Genomic DNA, 23,322 nt, shown 5'->3' on the forward strand with positions numbered 1-23,322 from the left:
TCACCGTGGAGGGGCACAGGTTCCACCCCTGACCAAGGAGCTAAGACCCTGCCAGTTGCACAACATGGCTGGGGAGGCGGGGTGGCAATGACTGCCGCATGTTCCCACTTAGAAGATCTGTATTATTACTTCTATCACTTGAGAAAGCAGCCCTGCTTATTATTACTACTAATGAGATTGCAATGTTAGTAACATTCCTATCATGCTCTGTAACTTACAAAGACCTTCCACTTGCATTTTTCTCATCTTGTTTCCTGGTAACTCTGAGATTATTATTTCTCACTTTACGATAAGGAAACTGATGGTTTCCCATTGTCCTTTAGCTAAAGTTTAGAATCTTCAACGTGGCCTAAGTCCCACCCTAGCGTGGGCCTTCTCTACCTCTCCAGAGCCTCTTTCACTATCTTCCCAGGAACTCTCTTTGTTCTAGCTATTCTGGATTTCTTTTGGTTCTCTAAATAGGTCAGGTTCTCTCCAGCTATAGGCCTGGCATTTCATGTGCTGTTTTTTTCATCTAGAACACTCTTCCCTGTCCTCTTTGCCTGGCTAGCATCTTTTGAGTCTCAGTTTAACAACATTTCTTCATGGGAGTCTTTCCTAAACATTGAGGCTACGTGGAACTTGCCAGTAACATCCCTTGTACCACCCAGCACTTCCCATTCCGAAGACTCATCACACTTCAGATTACTCATTCAGGACTTGAGGGCTCAGTGGTGAAGAAACCACCTGCCAATGCAAGAGATGTGGGTTCAATCCCTGATCCAAGATCCCACATGCTGTGGGGCAACTAAGCCCCATGTGCCACAGCTGCTAAGCTCATGCTCTAGAGCATTCGAGCCCCAACTACTGAGTCCACCTGCCGCAGCCACTGCAGCCCACTCGCCTAGAGCCTGTGCTCCGCAACAAGAGAAGCCACTGCGGCGAGAAGCCCATGCAGCGCAGTTGGAGAAGACCCTGCTTGCTGCAGCTAGAGAAAGCCCACATAGCAACGAAGACCTGTGCAGCCTAAAATAAAAGTACAAATTATTCATTCAGTAGTTCCTGTTCCTGCTCTGTGCCTCCTATAATATACTTTTACTCTGAAAGCTTTTGTAACAAGTCTGCTCTCTGGATTCCATGGCCATGGAACTAATGCATCAGAACCTTGCCTTCTAGTCCCAATGCTGTGGGGCTTCTGACATTTCAATAATCAAGATCCTTTGTGACCAAAAGGCACACCTCCCGCATCAAATAGCAGGTGGTGAGGTTAGAGCACAGTGCCACTGTATTCTTCGTTAATGACTAGAAAAGACTGGTGCTGTTCTCACCTCTTCGGTTGTCTCTCTGATGCTTCTGTACCAGTGACCACCTTTGCCCAGCACCCTTGAGATAGTCAAGGGTGGATCACAGATGACAGGGACGTTGAAAGCTTCTCAGGCTCCTCGTGTCTCAGGTCTTGCCTTGGTTTGATGCACACAGGAAGGTCATTTAGAGTTGTGAGGCACGTTCATTTTCCATGTTGGAAGCAGTGAGGTACAGTTAGCAAATTAGTGGTACAAGCACAGGAGTGGTAGTAACACAGTGGCCCAAGCTGGCGAGGCAGGCATCAAGCAGGTAAACAGGGGCCAGTGGGAGGAACTCATGGCCTCATTTCAACAGTTGCAGCAAGCTGACCTCCCTGAAGGTTTTCAAGCCAGCTCTCTCTCTCCTTAGCACTGTCTTTGTGAAGTCCGTCACCATATACCTTCCTCAGTCCAGTTCACGGTAATCAAAATTTGTGGCTAGATAGCCAGGCAGTGGTGTATAAGGTTGCAAATGTTAGTTCCAAATATAGTGCAGTTCACATTGCGAGTGAGGAAAGAACACTGAGTGAATTCATTACGTGAACCACTTAAACTAACTGAACCCAAGAGCTTAAAGCCACATTCTTCAAATATGCACACGCCACAGAGCTGCACTCAGCGTCAAGCAGTCAGGCTGGAAAACGTTCGTGAACCAAAGAATCTAAACAAGGAAGATGTTCTCAAGGTATGCATTTGCCAGTTGTTTCTTTGTCCTCCAGCCATCCTTGGTGGTGAGCTGCATGGCTTAGAGCTTGCAGGTGTAAGCCTGGCACCGTTCCATGCCTAAGGCAAAGGCTGAAACTTTGTGGCACTGGTTACGGAGGGGAACAGGCAAAGAGGGCACAGCCTGTCTTCGTGCTAAAAATAATTAGATGCCTAGTTTATAGAAACAGAGCTGGAAGAATATGCCCCAAACTTATCTGGCAAGCATGATTAGTCTTCGGGAGGTGGATTTTTAAGAAGGGATAGTTATTCTCTAGGGTGTTTTTTTCCCTTTCAAAATTTGGAAAATGGATATGTATTATATTTGTGAACAGAATTAAAATGTTAAGGGGATACAGTGCTAGATGAATAGCAAATTGTTACAATGAGGTTGGTAAAAGCATGCATGAGTGCAAAGTCAACTTCAGTCCTGTCCAATTCTTTGTGATCCCATTGTAGCCCATCAGGCTACTCTGTCCATTGGATTCTCCAGACAAGAACACTGGAGTGGGTTGCCATGCCCTCCTCCAGGGGATCATCCCCACCCAGGGGTCAAACCCGCCTCTCTTAGGTCTCCTGCAATGATAGGCAGGTTCTTTACCACTAGCGCCACCTGGGAGGCCCAAAAAAGAGCACAGACTATCTAATTATTCTCTACCAGACACAAAGAATACACTTTCACATACTAGATGTAGAACAGGGTGCTCAAATAGAACTTCTTTCGGCTATGGATATGATCTGTATCTGTACTGCCCAATATGGCAGCCACTAGCCATGGTGGCTACTGAGCACTTGAATGTGGAACTTTATTTTTTTTGACATTGTTAAAAACATTTAATACAGTCTATCATAACTAAGTCAGTGGAGGTTCCACTCTGCCACCGAAGCACCTGAGAAGAGCCCCGTGCCATCCAGTTGGTGACCGTCTGAACGACGTCCCATCTCTTATCCCAGCCAGAGAGACACCTTCCATATTGTTCCTCTGCATTGACTGCTTCCAAAACCGGATGACCACAGTCCTTTATCCCCAAAGTAAGCTCAAAACAGTTGGTTCAGGCATTGCAGGATCTGCACCCCTCTTGAATCCCAGGTAAATCACGAGAGGAATAAAACCCCAGCGGATGGCAAATCGTCCTCCCTTGAAAAGCTGCGGCAGCCTTTGCTTGGCCTCTTTGCTCAGCTTCACCATTGTGACAGCGCTGGCGACGCCCGTGAGACAACAGCACCAAATGCTGGAACTTACTTTAAAATTAAATAGCTGCATATGGGAAATTTAAATAGCTCCATATGGCTGGTGGCTACTGTATTTGGACACACAGGTCTAGAATTTTCCATTTATAGGGAGCAAAGTGTCAGCAGAGGCAGGGAAGGGCCAGCTTTCGTAGCCAAGAGATCTTCTGTGAGACCTGCTGTCTATCCAGTGGAGATGGAGTCTGTTTCAAGGATGACATGAGAGGAAGCACTTCTTTACACTTGTAAAGGCCACAGCATTAACCTCATCCTTCTATACCCTTCACATTCTCCCCACTTTAAATTCTCCATTGATAGAAGAGGCCACTGACCTATTAGAAAAGCAGTAATCATCTCACCCATCCTCATTCATGTCAAATATTTTAAATGTTTTGTTTTTCTTAAAAACTGTTTCTCTCCACCTCTCCTCCACTATCTTGTATCCTGTGTTGTCTTGAGATTTCTCCTATTAAATCATCAGCCATTCAGTGTACTGTTTTCTTCTTAATTTCTTTAAAAGTCTAAAAAGCATGAAGAAGAGTATATCCATAAGGTTAGTATACATAATACAAGGTAATCAACACCTTAATGAATCAGAATGGGTTAAGACTGCAGTGTAATGTATACTTGTACAATTTGTCAAATTTATGATAAAGGTTAAGGTTGTTTGGAGGTGAGAGGAGATGGATGTCACAGAGGACCATATTGGTGTGATCAGCCAAACTATGGCCAGACTGTTTTTCCCTCCTTGGTTTTCATTTTAATTGGTGTATAGCATATCTGCTGTCAGCTGGTGGCAGCTTCCTGAGAAAGCACAAGTTATGACAGATGGTAAGCTATGTTCCTTTTCTGTTGCTAATTCCACCCCAGCATTGGGCCAGGAGCTCAGGAGTGAAAGCTACAGTTGCCAGATAGCAGCAACGAAATCAGAGCAGCAGAGTTCTCTTTGGCCACCTGATGTGAAGAGCCAACTCATTGGAAAAGACCCTGATGCTGGGAAAGACTGAGGGCAGGATAAAGGGGTGACAGAGAATGAGATGGTTGGATGGCATCACTGACTCAATGACATGAGTTCGAGTGAATTCCAGGGGATGGCAAAGGACAGGGTACCCTGGCGTGCTGCAGTCAATGGGGTCAAAAAGAGTCAGACATGACTTAGTGACTGAACAAGAGTTATCTACAAGTGGCAGTAACAACCCAATCAACTTTCCTTCCTGACACTACCATTTATCACAAAGTTAACCATCAAACCGTTAGAAGAACCAATCCTCTGACTTGGTTTCCTAGGGAAAGCAGTTATTTGGCCCACATGTTTCATTAATATCAGGGTCCCGTCTCACTCTAGAATTTAAAACCAAACACCTTGACCACTTCGCTTGTACTAGGATTGTTCTAAGAAGGCAGGCCAATTTGGGGTGGGTATTTTGCATTACCACGAAAGATGCATGCTAAGTCATGCACTCTTTGCTACCCTACTCCATGGACTGTAACCCACCAGGCTCCTATGTCCATGGGATTTCCCCGGCAAGAATACTGGAGTGGGTGGCCTGTTCCTTCTCTAGGGGAACTTCCCGAATCAAACTCGAGTCTCCTGCATTGGCAGGTGGATTCTTTACCACTGAGCCACCTGGTATAAGCCCACAGAAGACAGAGTCCTATTAAAAACAACTCCGAGATCCTAAAACTAGTATCTAGTAACAGTAGATTAAATTATCATTAGCTGATTTATTATTCAGTCAAATATGATACTGTAAATATAGAGTCAACATTATATTACCAAAAGCTTTTTATTTTCTTGCTGAGAAAAAAATCACTAGTCCTACAAATATGGCTCCAAGTCCAGGATTCATTTGGATAACGGAGTTGAAAGACTTGATTTAAAGCTATAAAATCCCTCATGCTCCCCAAATTGCACACCACAAGAGATACATTCTTTATAAAGGGTTCCTTACTTCCTGAAACTCATCCTTAGAAAATGCCAGATAAGAATTCATTCACCGCTGCCCACTGTCCCAAAAGCCTCTAGTGCTTCCCATGAATATAACATTCTCTATAAGAAACTAACACATTTGTCTTTCTTCCCAACCTTCTCATTTCTCCTAAAAATTTTAACCAAGGGATATTATGGAAAAGGGGTTTCCCTGATATCTCCATTGGTAAAGAATCTGCCTGCAATGCAGGAGACCCCAGTTTGAATCCTGGATCAGGAAGATCTGCTGGAGAAGGGATAGGCTACCCACTCCTGTATTCTTGGGCTTCCCTTGTGGCTCAGCTGGTAAAAAATCCACCTGCAATGCCAGAGACCTGGTTCAATCCCTGGGTTGGGAAGATCCCCTGGAGAAGGGAAAGGCTACCCACTCCAATATTCTGGCCTTGAGAATTCCATGGACTACAGTCCATGGGGTTGCAAAGAGTCAGACATGACTGAGCAACTTTCACAAAAATTAGGGAAAAGGAGAATCATTAAGTATCTTTAAAGCTATTGCTTGTATCCATTGTGACTGCATGATCTTCTAATTGTGGAAACCTAACAAATTTCAGCTGGAAGAACACAGGTTTGTGTAGACTGGCAAGCTTGAGTTGACCAATAGGACTGAGAGTTATTTGCTGTTTACCTAATTTTTCTGAGCCTGCTTTCTCATCTGTAAAATTACCTAGGATCTGTATATTACCTAGGATAGGGAGCTATTTGGAAGACAAACAATAAACTAAAACGTCTGACAGGGAATTCCTTTGCAGTCCAGTGGTTAGGACTCCATGCTTTCACTGCCGAGGGCATTGGTTCAATCCCTGGTTGGGGAACTAAGATTCCACAAGCCTCATGGTGCAGCCACATAAAACAAAGTATCTGACATGGAAAAGGCTGGATTAAGACCTTTAGAGGCCCAAAGCATCAAGACTATGGTGCCCAAATCAATCAAGATATTAGTGGAAAACAGAGAATACACTCAAACTGGGTAATTTGAGGAAGGTTTAATAAAGGGACTGTTCACAAAGACATGGGCAGAGTTCAGGAGCCAGTAAATGAGTGGCCCTTTCTATCCCTAGAAATAAGGGGCAGAGAGAAGGAGCTGGAGCTAAAGAAGGCTGCTTGTTAGGAGTCACAGTCTTTGGTAGAGGAACACAGACAACCTATGTGACCTGGTGACTTAAAAGCCAGGGAAATAAATACCCAGGCTTCTAAATATCTATTCCTCAGCCTTTTGATCTTCTGAGGGTGTTACTAATTGGATCAACACAACCTGAAGTCAGAGGGCAAAGAAACCTGTTGATGCAGTCCACGGGGGTCAAGACCTGGGACACAAAATAGGATGAGAAGCAGTTCTGAAGAGGAATGCAGCCAGCACCATCTCCTCCCCAACATGATTCAAACCACTGAACCGTTATATACACACAACTTGCATGTGTGCTAAAACTGAGACACCTTCTTTCCAGCATTTGATTGTGAGTTCTTTCATTAAAACAATTTCTTTCAGTCTGTTTGGAGTCTTTACTTTGCTGGTGCCATAAGCACATGCCTAGATAGAAGCCTCAGTACATAGGAACTGGCAGGCTAAGGTTAACTCCTGAATGCTGACTCTATGGAGCTGTAAGAGGTTTCTGAGTTAATCCAGAAGTAATTTAGGAGGAATCTTAAGGTTTTTCTGGCTAGGTACTATTCATTAGAAATTCAGCAACTGGATTTTCTTAAACTCAAAAAACCCCTACGGTAGTAAAACTTCTTATAATCCTACTGAATGACAGAAAAGGTTTTAGTTGCTTACCAAAGAGAATAAAGGACATCAGGACATCAATTTCACATTGACATTTTTATTAACGCCAACTGTTTTTTAATTATTATTTTTTTAAAACAATAGCACAAAAATGTTTCAAGGAAGCAGTCTCACAATCTGATGACCTTCTGAAATACAGTTAAGCCACACCAAATATGAATTCCTGTTAATAACACACAAAAATATTTTTTTAAAAGAAAAAGAAAAGAAAAAACATAGGGAAAGAGGAAAGGAATGAGATTTAGAGTTAAAACTCACTGGATTAGGTTGGTGAGGCTTGTTAGTAGGATACTGTGGAAGCAGAGTGGCACACACAGGCTTACAGTCTGTTTTTTTTTTTTTTTTTAAAACCAGTTACCACTAATACATGGGCCCTGCATCAGCAACCACTGACTTCTTACAGGCCCGAACTGAACCAGGAGAAGCCAGTGCTGATACTGTCAGAAAGAGGGCCAGAAAGTTGGCCTGTCAGACCATTTTCAGCAGAATAACTCTTTCAGAAAGGCCTGGCTGAAAACTGTTCATTTCTGTTGTCTCACCTATATGCATTTCAGGATTCTTAAAAGTCATCTTAAAAAAGAAAGAAAAAATAATGTATATCAGTTTCTCTTATTTAATGTGGCTATAAAAGATGTTTCCTTATTATTGATCTCTAAGAAGGACACCGGGGTGGTGGGCTGGGATGGAACTACGGGAAGGAAAAAACCCAGACCAGGATAGGTTTGTCTTTTTTTTTTTTTTTAACTTTTTTTTTTTTTTCTTGCCAAGGGGTCACACAGAAGGGAAGGCAAGGAGGAAAACTACAATCCTTGGTTCAGATTGAGTTATGCAGGAAAATATATCTTCCTGATCAGTCCCCATGCCAAATAAACAAAAAACAAAAAACCTCACTTGAGATTATGCACAGACTCTATGTTATACCAGCTATCAGCCTTTAATGTTTAACCATTCCCAGCAATGGACACTTGGCTTGTAGGCTGCTTATAGAACCCACTTCACAAAAATCCTCTTTACAGAAGCCTCTAGTTTCCTTTTGGTACGTTATAAAAACAGAACATCTGTCATTAACAGGAGAGTGTTAAATACTTTTAACCACTGACAAGGCTTCAGGAAGTTTCACAGTTTCGTTATGCTCTATTTTATTACTATCATATTTACATTTTTATTTTTTTGCTGAATTGCTGATTTTCCTTTTTCAATAGAATTTAATTCTGGAGTGTGAGCAGGAACCAGTTAACTACATTCATTGTCCAACCCCCACTGGCTTGAAAGAAGACTCCAAATTCTTGGCATGTGAATCAGCTGTTCAGTCGCTCCACCTTATGCCTGCACGAAGCAGTAGAACCGCAGTGGTGGTGTGCTCCAGGTTCATGCTGTGGGTGGTGAGGCCTTTCGCTGAAGGAGGTACTGGTGGATGCTCTCAGCATCACGCTTTAGCCAAGCAGCATTCAGCAGGATATTTTCACAACACTGCTGGATGGTACGCTCCGCTGAAGGAGCTGGGTGACTCTCGAAGAAAGCCTGGCATAAGACAATCCAGAATGTAAGATCATTACTAGCAATAGTAAGAAGCTAATATCACAGGTCATGAAAAAGAAAAAATATCCACTGTCTATGATTCATAAGCTTCACTCATGAAAATTTACCACTGCCAGGCTAAAAGAAAACAAGTTGCACCTTAGACCTATAGGAATTCTTCCCCTAATGTATTATATGCTAAAAACCTAATCAAAGAGAAAGAACCTATATTCTTTAAGGTTCATTGCCAATCAGCAAAAGAAAGTAAAAAGAACTATTATCAAGGACCAGGCCCCCTGTGTTACTTCATCTAAGTAACAATCTTCTCACCCAATTTACAGATGCGACTGGCTCACAGGGGTTAAAAAAACCTACTTGAATTCTAGACTTTGAAATCAGCCTTGGGACTTGATCTAGGCTCCAACATGTACTAAAGTGTGACTGAGTAAATTAACTGCTCTGTTTTATCATCTATGAGAAAATATAATACTTGGCACAGAGTAGTTAAAGACTCAACACATTTTGGCTACTTCCAATAAAGATTAATTTGTAAGGGATAATAAAACTAAGAAGCTTAAATTGCTGCCATATTCTAATAATTTAAAATTTTATAGACATTTTTATACAATAAACTACTTCAGAGTTCATTGTAATTATTGCAATGCTTATTGATTAAAGGTTGAATAAACCATTTTCTAATGAAATACACCTGGTTTCATAGAAAATACCAACCAGCAAAAGGATGGGGACGTGGGGCGGAGGGGTCTTTCCTTTGAACTAGTCATCACAGGTATATAAGAGAGAATGACTAATTCATCAGATTAAGTCTAAACCTCTTAGAAATCATAACTTTATTGACATGGATGCCAATGGCTCCTGTTCTATCACAGTTGGGTTCTTAGGGCCTGAGTAAGATACAAGAGTTCCTCTCATTCTTCCTCAACAAATAATACCACTGCTTACTCATGAGAAACCTGGAAATTATCCTGGACTACTTCCTTCTTCCTCCCCCAGATATGTTCACAATACAGACAAAACATTCAATAAATACTGGCTGTATTAAAGATTAACAAAATCAAGCCCTGGAATCAAGATTGCTGGGAGAAATATCAATAACCTCAGATGTGCAGATGACACCACCCTTATGGTAGAAAGCAAAGAACTGACGAGCCTCTTGATGAAAGTCAAAGAGGAGGGTGAAAAAGTTGGCTTAAAACTCAACATTTAGAAAACTAAGATCAAGGCATCCAGTCCCATCACTTCACGGCAAATAGACTGGGAAACAATGGAAATAGTGACAGACTATTTTGGGGGGCTCCAAAATCATTGCAGCCATGAAATTAAAAGATGCTTGCTCCTTGGAAGGTAAGTTATGACCCACCTAGACAGCATATTAAAAAGCATAGACGTTACTTTGCCAACAAAGGTCCATTTGGTCAAGCTATGGTTTTTCCAGTAGTCATGTATGGATGTGAGAGTTGGACCATAAAGAAAGCTGAGCGCCGAAGAATTGATGCTTTTGAACTGTGCTGTCGGAGAAGACTCTTCAGAATCCCTTGGACTGCAAGGAGATCCAACCAGTCCATCCTAAAGGAAATCAACCCTGAATATTCATTGGAAGCTGAAAATCCAATACTTTGACCACCTGATGCAAAGAAATGACTCATCTGAAAAGACCCTGATGCTGGGAAAGATTGAAGGTGGAAGGAGAAGCGGACGACAGAGGGTGAGATGGTTGGATGGCATCACCAACTCGATGGACATGAGTTTGAGGAAGCTCCGGGAGTTGGTGATGGACAGGGAGGCCTGGCGAGCTGCAGTCCAAGGGGTCGCAAAGAGTCGGACACGACTGAGCAACAGAACTGAACTGAAACTCTTTCATTACTCCATCTCCTCCAAGCTACTGTATCATTTTTGCTTGGTGGGGTGGCTTCCCAATATTTCCCCTTTCCAAACTGCATTCTCTACACTGCAGCCAGATTGAAATCCTTATCATAAACCAGATTAAGTCACCCCTTTGTTTATAAGCCATTTCAAGGGCTTCCCATTCTTAGGAGCATTTTCATATGGCCTACAAGGCCCTCTTCGGTCAGGCCTCTACTTTACTAGCCTTAGCCTGGTCACTGGCCTCCTCTTGAACTAATTATACGTATCTCTCCTTCAGGAGTATTTATTACTTTTACAATAAAGTAATTATTTACATAATACAATACATTATTATATTGAATCTTGATTTAGACTCTCCATTATGTACTAACCTGTGACTGAGTAAATTAACTCATAATGTGAACCAAACATTATAGCTCTTGGAATTTCCAAATTCACCCCTGAAGCCCTCTTGCTTTCAAGAATGAAGGTGGAAGTGATGCTTAAAAGGGCTAGGAATAGAGTCCCTACATAGTCATCTTGTCTCTCTGTGCACATAAAAGACCTATGAAGAGTATTAGAAGGGAAAAAGAACTAATATGAAAGATCTACTATGTTCCAGGCCCCCTATATTACTTAATCTAGACAATCTTATCACCTCATTTTATGGAAGAGGAGATGGGCTCATAGAGGTTAAAAAGCCTGCTTGAAGTCACACAGCTAACAAGGGGCAGAGCACAGATTTACATCCAGGTTGACTGACTCTAAATTCCACATTCTTTCAACCACTTTAATGCCCTCAAAGATGATTCCAAGTCTAAATTCCTCAGGCTTTAAGGATACAACCTAACCTGTCTCCAAGAAAAACACGGAGGCACTACTCAAGTACAACACCACCCAGACAATCTGCGATCATGGTTTGATGTGTGTTCCATTTCTTGGTGAAAAGTGAGCGCAGACTGTACTTCCTTACCTTAACTTCTGCAGCCATCTTATCAACTGCAAACCCCTCAACGGAGAGCTGAAAAACAATGGTTTGTAAACAGTAAGTGCAACCAAGAAGTGAGGAACTAACTTCCATCTACCATAAAAACAAATCATTCCACTCTTTCCCAACTTCAGTTTATTCTAGAGGGTACAGGATGGGTTAATGGAGAAACTCTTTAGTAAATCTAGTAACTACTTAAGGAAACTTTTAAAAAGCAAAGACAATAATCTACGGGTTGAGTGAATCATGGATGTCTCTCAATAATATCCATGATAAGCAAGCTACTCAAACATTTTCACGCACCTTTATTAGTCTAGATATTAAGAATCCTCCCTGGTATCGATTATAAAGTTCTTCCCAGTTGTCCTTTATGAATTTCCAGGCAGCCTTCCTTCCATGCTTACTGCCTCCAGCCACTCCACCAATTACTGACACAGTGTCCTGTGGACGTACCTCTTCCTAAAAAAAAGAGAACTGCAAGTCTACCGTATCCAGAATATTGTCTGATGCCAGAAAGGGCAAATGCTGTTGAGGTACCCAAGTAATCCCCTTCTTGTTTTAGGAATAACTGGCACCAGAAGCTTCTAGCAAAGAGGAGAATGTTTAACCTACAGATCAGCCAAATTGAGAGTGAAGCACCGAGATGGTACAACAGATGGCTGCTTAATAGACGCCTGCTCCAGGGGAAGGAAAGAGAGACAAAAGTGGGCACAGGGGTGCGTCAGCCTGCCAGTTTATTTCATCTCCCAGCTATTCTGATTCTTACCACTAGAGGGAAATACAGTGGTTACCAACAAAAGCTTACTCCAGTTTTTCAAGAAAGAGGAAGCCTTTAGTCTGGGATTAAGACAGATCAAGAGAGTACTGAATCAAGGACACCTGCTATAGATCAGTGGGTAATAATTCCCTCTAAAAGCAGTTTTCACTGTAACTTACTGAAAGTGCAAACGTGAGGACTTTTTGAATCAATTCAGGTGAAAGAGTAGCCCCAAGGACTCTTTCAATTCGGTTTTTCTCTTCCTGCATATCTGCTTGTTTGTGAAGCTATAGTGAAAAAAATACAGAAAGAGACAATTAACTTCTCCCTGAATAAGGTGAAACTTTTGCTTTACAATCTCATTGGCTAGGATTGCAGGATATGAAATTAACAAAAGAATATTTTTCAAGAGGTTTGAGCACTAAGTTTGTCCTGTGCCCCTACAGTAAATCATTAGGTCTAAGTGCTCACTACATGAATAGCTTGTCATCAGTTCTGAGCAGTTCAACCTCAAGATCTAAGGGGTGAGCCCGTCATGACCAAATTCTTTATTCATTGATGTCTGGCTAATGTTCTATGTTAGATAGGCAAAATAAGCATCATTACTAATACCACTGAAAGATCAATTCAACTATCAGTAAAAAATACAGGAAGCATTATTGAAAGTAATATTTTAAGAATATTTGACGACATAAACATGCCACTGATATAGTAATTGAAAGAAGGGATACAAAGCAAAATGGTTCTAAATTTTTAAAAATTTAATGAGAAGGGGAGAAAAAACCCTGAAAACACATCAAAACGTTAACATTAATAATGGTCTCTGATCAGTAGGATTATGCAGCATCACATTTTTAACTGCCAAGTATTATGAATGCAGAACATTAAGAAAATAGAAAAGCATAAAGAAAAAATTACTATATTTACATTAACCAAATCATGAGTAAGATCATATTATACATGCTATATTTGTGATCTTTTTAAAATTACAAGTAAGTTCTATTTTCTTCTTTATACTTTTCTAGCCTCTAAATCTTCCATAGTGAGTATACCAAAACCTCTTTTCATAATTAGAAACAAAATACTATGTTTTTTTTTTTAAATTAGAACTTCAAATGTATATGAGATACTTCTCTAAGACAACTTAATTTATAGACTCTCTTGACCTTTTTTTTTTTCCCCTCTGAAGAGTTAACACTGACCAGTGTCTGGAGACCCCATCACAGCTCCCAGTTTCCTCTTCCTTTCCTTTGGACTCTTTTGAGCAGCAGTGTAGTAAAATAGATAGGAGGTCAGAAGACCTGGGTTCTAGACCCAGTTTTGCCTCTAACTAGCTGTGTGATCTTGACTAAGTCCTTAACCTCTCCGGGTCTCAGTTTCCCCATCTGTAAAATGAGCGGGGTGGACAGATGATTTCTAAGGTCCTTTTCAGCTCTAATATTCAAGGTCTGAACGCCGGCATTTAGGAAGCATTCCCCACCCCACCCCCAAGAGGACCTGTCACAGGAGTCCACTAGATGGCACCATAACACTACATTTCAAATATACTCTGAATTAGTTATTTATCCTGCTTCATTATTCATAAAACACTAACACAAAATCCACCTCCTCTCTCAGCAACTGGCGTCGTTCCCTTTAATATTATTTAGGTATAGCTGATTTACAATGTGGTGGTAGTTTTCAGTGTACAGCAAGTGATTCAGTTATACATATATAACAATACTTTGTACCTGCTAATCCCAAACTCCCAGTCCATCCCTCCCCAATCGCCCCTAACTGGTTTCTTGAAGAACCCTGATTTTGCCTTCATTAGAGCTCTTTGCATAGTAAAGTTGAACCACTGTGGGCTCCCTTGTGTTAAACAGATGCAAACACTTATTAAACACACTGGTATAAATTCTTTAACGTATGCCATGACATGAAAATGTCAAAGGACCTGTCACGAAATTTTCAGAACCCTTATTTTCCCCATATCTTTATGGAATAGACAAAATATACCAACTATCTCATTTCACATGCAAAGAAATGCATGATTTATAGTGCACAGGTTCACAGAATTAGAGTGAGAAGAGACCTTAATGTCATTTAGTTGAAAGGTAAACCTGAAGTATAATGTTTTATGTTGTTAAAAGGGAAACCCTTATATAAGATAGGCAGTTAAAGCAATACAGTTGCAATGTAGTTTCTTAAAGTTTGTGTATTTTTAAAACATTCTAATCATTTAAATAGGATTTGTTTAAAACTAAAATACCAGAGGTTAGATTTGTAATTCTGATGCACTTGGGATCAGAAAAGTATACTGATTAAGATCCCTAAGTGTGGATCTTTTAATGAATGGGTCTGATGGATGATTTGGGTATTTAGGCACATATTGCACATTTTATTTGATAAGTAAAATCAGCTCCCTCCACCTCTAATGCAACCAGGTTAGACCAATAACTACATGGATAAGGACTGGAGACAGCACTTGTTCTACAGTATTAGGACTATCAAACAGATCACTGCCACTATAAGAACATGGAAAGTTTTATCTATATTTTTTCTAAGTCAGAGTTTAATTATATGCTAACCACCCTGGGAAACTACTGAGGCTATGAAGGCAAGTGAATTAATTTCCTGTCCACTCATAAGAGGTACCAGCATAGACTAAATCCTTGAGGCACCTAATCATCTATCCCTTTCCTAAGCACAGAAATAAAATGGGCAGAATCCTGAGTAAGTTTGCATTAATGGGAAAACTTTTAAGAACTGGACTTTTTAATCAAACTTAACATTTTAGTATTAAGATTTAAGTACATAAACTTGTGATTTATAAAAGTGAATAAATGAGATGACTTGGCATTTGTATTGGTAGTACAGATGAGCAGATATTTCTCCTATAGCTTCCTAAATATTTGCATGCCTACAGTATGCATTATCAGCATATATTTCTTTTGTTAGGACTTTTTTTTTTAACTATTCAAGCTCATAATCTCTGTGTCAATTCAACTTCAAAAGCAGAAAATAGGAGCCCTTTCCAAATTTACTCACCTTCAGCATAATGTCTAAGGTAGTGCCATCACCATGCTTCAAAACAGTCAGATAGACCTACAAGAGAATACAGGAACAAAAAAGAAGGGATCTGATTATATGTAACTTATTCCAAATATTCTAATGTTAAGACAGAAAGCAAGTAAAAAAAATTATGTGGATATTACATACAAATTATGGCAACAATCTAAGAGCCCACTTGAACAACCAGAAAGGTAGATGGCAGGTAGTAATAGCAGAGCGCAGGAGACTGTGCACTGATAATCAATCACCCTCTAGTACCCTAGTGTGGACTGAGAAACTCTACACAAATGAGATGTTGCCTACAGACTCCCTAAATGGTGTGTATTAAAATAATTAGGCATGATTTGTAGGTCAATACTTAGGTCATTTTTGTTGTTGTTTAATCACTGAGTAGTGTCTGACTCTTTTCAACCCCATGGACTGTAGCCCACCAGGCTCCTCTGTCCATGGGATTTCCCAGGCAAGAATACTGGAGTGGGTTGCTATTCCCTTCTCCAGGGGATCTTCCCAACTTGGGGATCAAACCCAGGTCTCCTGCACTGCAAGCCGACTCTTTAGGTCATTTTTGGTTATTATTAAATACATTCCACACTACACGGAATGATGCAGACACCTAGAAATCAAAGTACTTTATTATGAAAACCTACCGGACTCCTCAGATCAGCAGAGAGAATCTGTTTCCCTTCCACATGGTCCTTAAACCGACGACGGGCTTCTTCTAATGTTGCCTTATGTCCTGCTTTTCCTAGTTTGCCCAGGACCAAGCCCCTTAGGAGTGCATCTAGATGACCTGATTGAGAAGTAAAAGAGATAAAGAACTACTTAAAAAGCTTATTTTTTACAAATATGCCACCTGCATATTGTATAATTGTGTTATACCACACCTATGATCTTGAACAAACAAAATCAGTTACCTTAGTACTTGAGAGAACACGTGATTTAAATTTATCAAGTAATAAGAATGAAGGACGTAACACTAAGATACGCAAATGCTGACTCTGTGTCAACTGTGTTTCTTACAATGCCGACTGTATTTATTAAATATTTACTAAATGCCAGCTGAATCTACTTAAATATTTATTAAATATTCTATCTATGTAATTATACCAATAAGAATTATGTGTGAAAGGAATACACTTAGATCATACAGTTTTGACCCAAAATTTAGAGAAAGGTCACATACAGAACTAGTATGCCAAGGATATTAAATTGAAATCTCAGATTTTTAAAATCAAAATCTGATGGATTATTCCAAAGATATGCAGGTGGCTGGTAAGTACATGGAACCAATACCATTAGCCATTACAGAAATACAAATCAAGACCACAATGAGATGCCACTTCATACCAATTAGAATGGTTAAAATAAAAAAGACAGTAATAAATGTTGTATTACACAATAACAAATGTAACTGCCAACGGATATGGAGTTTCTTTTGAGGGTTGGCAAGGATGGAGAGAAATTAGAACCCTCATATACTGCTGGTAGGAATGTAAAATGGTGTGGGCACTTTGAAAAAAAGTCCAGTAATTCCTCAAAAGGTTAATAAACACAGAGTATGACCGAGCAGTTCCACTCTGGAGAAATGAATTCATAACAGTCAAAAAGTAGAAACAATCCCAGCATATATACACTGATGAACGAACAAAGAAAATGTAGTATAACCATGCAATACAATGAAATATTATTTGACTATAAAAAGGAAGTACTGATACATGCTGCAACACGTTGAACCTTGAAAATACTGTAGTATGTGAAAGAAGCCAAATAAAAAATGCCACATAGAGTATGATTCCATTTATATGAAATGTCAGAACAGGCAGATCTGTGAGGCACTAAGCAGATTGGTGGTTGCCTGGGACTGGGTTGTCAGGGAATAGAGAGTAACTGCCAACGGGTATGGAGCTTCTTTTGAGGGTAAAGAAATTTTTCTGGAATTAAGATGGTGGTGGTGGTGGTAGTTGTACAACACTGTGAGAAAAGACTGAACTGTATATTAAAAAGGGTACATTTTTTGGTATATTGATTATATCTCAAAAAAAAGTTAATACTAGCACACAAACTGATTCCAACAGCACAACAGACAAATTGTGATATATTCATACAATGAAATAGTACTCAGCAATAAAAAGGAATGAACAACCTAGATGTATCTCTAGAACATTATACTGAGAGAAGTCAGATAAAAGAACAGAATATATATTATGATCCCACTTATATAAAGTTCTAGAAAAGACTCTATTAATCTAGGGTGAAAGAAGTCAGAATGGCGTTTGCCTGCAGAAGGTGGAAGGGTAGGGGGGTGGCAGGAGCTGACTGGGAAGTAGCCTCAGGGCAACTTCCTGTGGTGATGGAAATGTGGTATGCACTTGTCCAGTCACTGAACTGAACTTACGCGTTTGGCTGTATAACTCCTTAAAAAGTTTAAGGAAACCATAAGAAATCAACAGACAACACAACTAAAGACTAGTGAAGGTTCTTAAAAGAACCAATTTATAATTCTGGTGCTGATTTGCTGTGTTGATGCAGTAATATCTTAATTGTTTTGCTATATCTGATTCTTCCATCTGTAAAACTGGGAAACTAAAGACATTCTCCCTATTTCAAAAAGGTGTTTTTGAGCCCTCGAAGTCTCACATATTATCATCATGAAAGAAAAGTGCAACACCCATCAATTTACCTCCATCTGTGTCCATCTACTTCCTGTCTTGTTCTTATGGATCTGCTGTTTTACAACCTAAAGCCAACTCCTCTCAAATATTCAGCCAACACACCCAGCAGCTACCTCTCTCTTTCACATCATGAATTTTTCTTTACAGTATCATTTTCATCAACAAAGACGTATTATAAAATTTCCCACCATAAAAAAGTGCCTCCTTTCTCTCTTATCTGATTTTCTTTATCAAACCCGGGTCTCCTGCATTGTAGGCACACGTTTTACCACCTGAGGAAGTCCTGGTGGATTCCCCCATGCCATAAAACCCAGTTAATGTCACCATCAGTTCTTCATCATCATTCTGCCTGACTTGGTACAGTATTGGCACAGCTGATCACTTTTCCCCCTCTACTGCTTAAGGCTTCTGGGACATTCCTCTTCCTCCTAACTCTCCTACATCACTGGCCAGTCAGTCTCCTTTGCTGATTCCCCCTCTTCAAACCAGTCTTTGAATCCTGAACTGCCCAAGGACCCAGTCCTCACACCTCTTTTCTCCACCTACACTCAAGCCATAGGTGATCTCATCCAATCTTATGGCTGTACATACCATCTACGCACTAAATGTATTACTCAGTCTGCACCTCTAGGCATGGTACTCTCTACTTGGATGTCTAAAAGAACCTCAGATTTAACATGTCCAAAACAAAACTCCTGATTCCCTATTGCACCCAAACCTGCTTCTACAGCAGTGTTCCCTGTCTCTGTATACGGTAACTTCACTCTTTTAATTCTTCAGGCCAAAATTTGATGACTCCCCTCTTTCTCCACCACACAGTCAGGCCACCACCAAGTATTTTTAGTTCCACCCTCAAAACATATCCAGAATTTACTACTTGCAAATGCTAGTCGCGGGCAGCACCCAGATGCATTACTCAAACAGCTTTCTAACTTGTCTCCCTGCTTCCTCTTTTGCCTCCCCCGCTACAGGCTATTCTTCACATGGCTGCGTAAATCAAGTCATGTTCCTCTGCTTCAGACTCCAAGTGAGTTTTTGATACCACCAAATATGAAAGTCCCATAAGGTCCTATTGGAGCTGCTCTGTTCCCACCCTCCTCTCTCCCACACTCACTCTGCCCTGACTCACTAGCCTCCATGTTACTCTCTGAGCACCTAAGCATGCCTCTATCTCAGGTCTCTTGTACTTGCTGTTTTCTGTTTGGACCATTTCCCCACTACATAGCCTCACAGCTCTCTTCTACAGGTCTCGGCTTATGCTTAAATATCACCTCACTGGTTTTCCTGCATTTTCCCGTCCACTCTCTATTCTATCAAACAGTGGCTTATTACTCCTACTCCTGACCTACCTTACCTAAACTTTTTCTTCATGATACTTGCTGTCACCTAAAATATTATCTATTGAATTGTTTGCTGTGTCTTCCCCTAGAATGTAAGCCACACAGGGCAACTTTTTGTTCACTGTTATACCACCAGCTCCTAGTATAGTACCTGGTATTACTGGGTGCATAAGTGCTTGCTAAATCAGTGAAAGAAAGATATAGAGCTCTAGACAATTTTTACTATTATTCTTACTGCAAAAGACTCCCACAACAAGAAGGGCAGGAGGAACTACAACCTTCAGTTATTATGGTAGAAATATATGGTAGAAAATATATCTAAAGCCTATACTCACTATTCCTAACATTTACATGACAGCAAAAGCATACATACATGATTACAAAAATAAAAAGAACACATATAGAAAGCAAATAACTCCTTTAATTCAGAAAACTTGCCCCTGTGTCTCTCAACACCATTTTAAGGTTGTACATAAGGTGTCTGGTATTTATGGTAACAACAGAATAACCCAAAATTCCCTTTAGCTTTTCTGGACTAAAAATGGGCCTTTGGAACTCTGTAAAAGACTTATTTCCACCTTTTGCTCTGTGTGTAAATCATATTTAGCAACAAATACATATACCACCATTTTTATGTTGGTTACCCATGTAAATTCACCAGGAGGCTTAAAAGTCCTAAGTCTTAATTTCTAGTTAGCTGAATACATAGTAATGTCTAGTAGATACAAAGATAATGTTACTGTTAACCATAGCTGAGTTTTCTAATGAGCTGACTCATCAGAAAAGACCCTGATGCTGGGAAGACTGAAGGCAGGAGAAGGGGACAACAAAGGATGAGATGGTTGGATGGCATCACCAGCTCTATGGACACGAGTTTGAGCAAGCTCCAGGAGATGGTGAGGGACAGGGAAGCCTGGCGAGCTGCAGTCCACGGGGTTCACACAGTCAGACATGACTGAGTGACTGAACAACAACAAATAGCTGAGTTAAAAAGGACTAATTTCTGATCAATTCTTTCCGCATTCAGTACATTCATTACCTTCTCCAGGTTTGGGGTCCCAGCCCAGTCTCTCCCCTATAGGTGAAAAGACATCTTTCACAAACTCTTGGATTTCCTCATAGAAGTCTGTGTGGGACAAGAGAGTTGAGAGAATCCCCAGGTTACAGCTCAGGTCGCTCCATACAGTATAATTGGGCTCATTCACAAAAGCCTCCATGACTTTTAGAACCTCTACAGTGCTAATGATTCCAGCTCGAGCCTGGGATAGGAAAAAACATAAATTAGTCTTCAAACAAAAACAAAACAAAAAGCGCAAGCATGCATTTTTGGCATTGTCTTCTGCTAATTAGTCATCCCTTAGGGAAGAGACTAGACTATATAAGTTCAGAACACTATAGAATTTTATAAAATAAAAACTGTATTATGACAACATTCCTTACTTTTTGCTATTTATACAACAGCTACTTTTTTAAAATGCTAAAATGTCACCAATTTAGAAAGAACAAAGAAGAAAGAGAACAGTTAACTTCCTATTTCTATTCAGTTTCTAGGGTCTTGGTATTGTTGGTCTTTTGAAAATTTTCATACTGTCAGAAAAGGTACAAAAACAGTTGGGGCTTTGGTTTTTGACAGAGGCACTTTCAAAACTGGAGCTGCAAACTATGTCAACTTCAGCCTGTCCTTTACTCATTTCTAAAAGAAGACAAACTGGACGGTGCTACAAATTCATCCCTTTCAGAATTAACTAACAGAGTTAGGAAAAAGAACTTCTGTTACAGCAGCCAACTGCACAAACACACCACTCTCCTGGGACAGGTCTCTCTCAGCAATGAGCTCAGCAGATGTGAGGTTTTGTGCATCAGTGCTAATCTGTGTTTATACAAAGGAGGAATCCAAAACCAGTTACTATAGACGGGAATGAAAATTTCAAATCCAATTAAAGGAACATTAGGAGGAATCTGACAATTTTATCACAAAGACATCTAGAAATTATCTAACCTATGTTTTGGAGTTATAAAGATAATACTACTAAGTGCTCCTTGAAATTTTGTCTTGAACAAAGCTAAATATAAATTTCATTTTAGAATGATAATGGGTTATTATAATTTGAATAGTAATGGAATGTTTAAAAAATTCTAGAGTCTCCCAGCAAAAAACAACCACTATTTTAGACAAATATAAATCACTCTGAATTACTTTTAAAAAATCATCAATAGTCTCTTCAAGGTTCATATCTGTGTCTATTGAAAAGAATTTCTGCCTTACAAATGATCATTTATGTACAGCTGCAAAAAGCTGGCTTAAGAAAGTGAGATTTGTTTCTGGAAAATTATATAAGTTCAATCTTGCATATCAATTAATAATTAGACATTTTCTTTAGTCCCAAAGGCATGCACCTCTCAGGAAGAACTATATTCTTCTAATTATGTTCCAGTCAGCCATTCCAGGAAAAACAAAACCATTTAATCAATAAAAATCCATCATACTATTTGAGGCTCACCAAGGAGAAGAGGTCATTCTGTAATCCAAGTCGATCCACTGGGGGCAGAGAAAGGTCACGAATACCTGGTAATAAACTTTCCAGCATGGCTGAGCTGTATTGGGTCCGGTAAAACCCAACTGTTCCCAGGTTTAACTGAAAAGATATCCAACAGGTATTATTAAACAGTTGTATTTGTTTTTTAAATCAGTTTTTTGTAAATATGAAAAGAGTTTTAGTTTTAGCACACCTGGCTGAAAAACAGTGAAGCTCATTTATGTCAACAGACAGGGAATAAAATGAAATAACACATAAAGATAGTAATCACTTGTCAAAGGTAAAAACAGAGGCAACACAAAACAGAAAGCTGACATCAGTGGGAGGCAGAGTGAGTGACAGTGGAAAGAACACGGCTGAAAATGAGGAAATAATCCGGTTACGTTTCTAATTTCAGTGGATAGTTTTCAGTTTATAGAAAATATTTACTATATATAAAAACTCTTAGATAATAAAATCTCCAAGGAAAATTAAACCTTTACAAACATTAATCTGCTGAACCCAGAGTCTTGACAGAATAGCAACTGCCAGGTCCTAGATTTTAAAGAATTACAGACTTAAAAGGCAATTTCATATGATTTTTGGAGTGAGGTAATCATTGACTATCATTATTTTCTATGCTCAGTCAGTAAAGAGTCTGTTTATAATTCAGGAGATTGCCTGCGATGCAGGAGACCAGGGTTTGATCCCTGGGTCAGGAAGATCCCCTGGAGGAGGAAATCGCAACCCACTCCAGTATCCTTGCCTGGGAAATTCCACAGTAGCAAGAGTCAGACACAACTTAGCGACCAAAGCTCACTCAAGTTTACCAACACTCAAAAATATTTCTTATAATATTTATATACAAAATATTTTAATGGTAAAATGACAGTATCAGATATAAATTTAAGTATATATATACTTATATATAAGTTAATATATACGTATACTTATAAATATATATTTAAAAATCACTTCACATTTCTAATACAGTAATTGTTTTGATTCCCTGTATCGTTTACTATAGAAATAATACCTTTATTTACCTAATTATAACCATAGTGTACTTTTTTCTTATAAGAAAAATTTCATACGCTCCAGGTTATAATTTCAAATGGCAATATAGCAGTCCACCGAGAATATTTTTAAATATATTTAAAACAGAGTGAGAAACAGTTCTGCAAGCATGAAAGTCTGAGACAATATATAATTCTATTGCATGTGTGTATGTTTAGTCGTTTCAGTTGTGTCCAACTCTTTTTGACTCAATGGACAATAGTCTGCCGGGCTCCTCTGTCCATGAGATTCTCTAGGCAAGAATACTAGAGTGGATTGCCATGCCCTCCTCCAGGGGATCTTCCTGGCTCAGGGATCAAGCCTGTGTATCCTGCATCTCCTGCATTGCAGGTGTATTCTTTACTCACTGAGCCACCTGGGAAGCCCATAATTCCTATCAGGAACCTATTTGTGGCAGACATTTTCTTTTCTTTTTGTAGCAGATATTTTCATTATGAAAGGTAGAGTACAGAATAATGAAAAATAATATTTACTGTTATTTTTGTGAAATGACTTTAAAACACCAGC

General features: G+C 39.7%; 3 protein-coding genes across 5 annotated transcripts in view; 1 reads left to right on the forward strand and 2 right to left on the reverse strand.

Moving 5' to 3' along the window:
- The window catches only part of LOC139039107 (large ribosomal subunit protein uL11-like), a 31,962-nt gene extending 21,207 nt beyond the window's left edge, over window positions 1-10,755 (forward strand). Inside the window, exon 3 of the transcript XR_011492301.1 lies at window positions 6,454-10,755. The gene's annotated coding sequence lies outside the window, so the exon portion shown is untranslated. The remainder of the gene's footprint in view (window positions 1-6,453) is intronic.
- On the reverse strand, window positions 2,974-3,225 carry LOC110128666 (mitochondrial import receptor subunit TOM7 homolog). Its single transcript, XM_070479358.1, has one exon. The coding sequence runs from the start codon at window positions 3,211-3,213 to the stop codon at window positions 3,046-3,048; it is 168 nt and encodes a 55-aa protein (XP_070335459.1). The 5' UTR covers window positions 3,214-3,225; the 3' UTR covers window positions 2,974-3,045.
- The window catches only part of NPEPPS (aminopeptidase puromycin sensitive), a 110,846-nt gene continuing 94,572 nt past the window's right edge, over window positions 7,049-23,322 (reverse strand). For all 3 annotated transcript variants that reach the window (XM_020879549.2, XM_020879548.2, XM_020879551.2), the window contains 8 exons: window positions 21,724-21,858; window positions 20,262-20,481; window positions 15,858-16,000; window positions 15,187-15,243; window positions 12,336-12,443; window positions 11,703-11,858; window positions 11,385-11,432; window positions 7,049-8,548 (listed from right to left, as the gene is read on the reverse strand). In XM_020879549.2, coding sequence (XP_020735208.2) covers window positions 8,396-8,548; window positions 11,385-11,432; window positions 11,703-11,858; window positions 12,336-12,443; window positions 15,187-15,243; window positions 15,858-16,000; window positions 20,262-20,481; window positions 21,724-21,858 — 1,020 coding nt within the window. In that variant the 3' untranslated portion in view covers window positions 7,049-8,395. The remainder of the gene's footprint in view (window positions 8,549-11,384; window positions 11,433-11,702; window positions 11,859-12,335; window positions 12,444-15,186; window positions 15,244-15,857; window positions 16,001-20,261; window positions 20,482-21,723; window positions 21,859-23,322) is intronic.

This window comes from Odocoileus virginianus, chromosome 17 (genome assembly GCF_023699985.2).
Source record: "Odocoileus virginianus isolate 20LAN1187 ecotype Illinois chromosome 17, Ovbor_1.2, whole genome shotgun sequence".
Taxonomy (NCBI): domain Eukaryota; kingdom Metazoa; phylum Chordata; class Mammalia; order Artiodactyla; family Cervidae; genus Odocoileus; species Odocoileus virginianus.

Bases quoted from the DNA above. Each gene is read 5' to 3' on its own strand.
- LOC110128666 (XM_070479358.1), bottom strand. From the start codon at position 3,213: ATGGTGAAGCTGAGCAAAGAGGCCAAGCAAAGGCTGCCGCAGCTTTTC.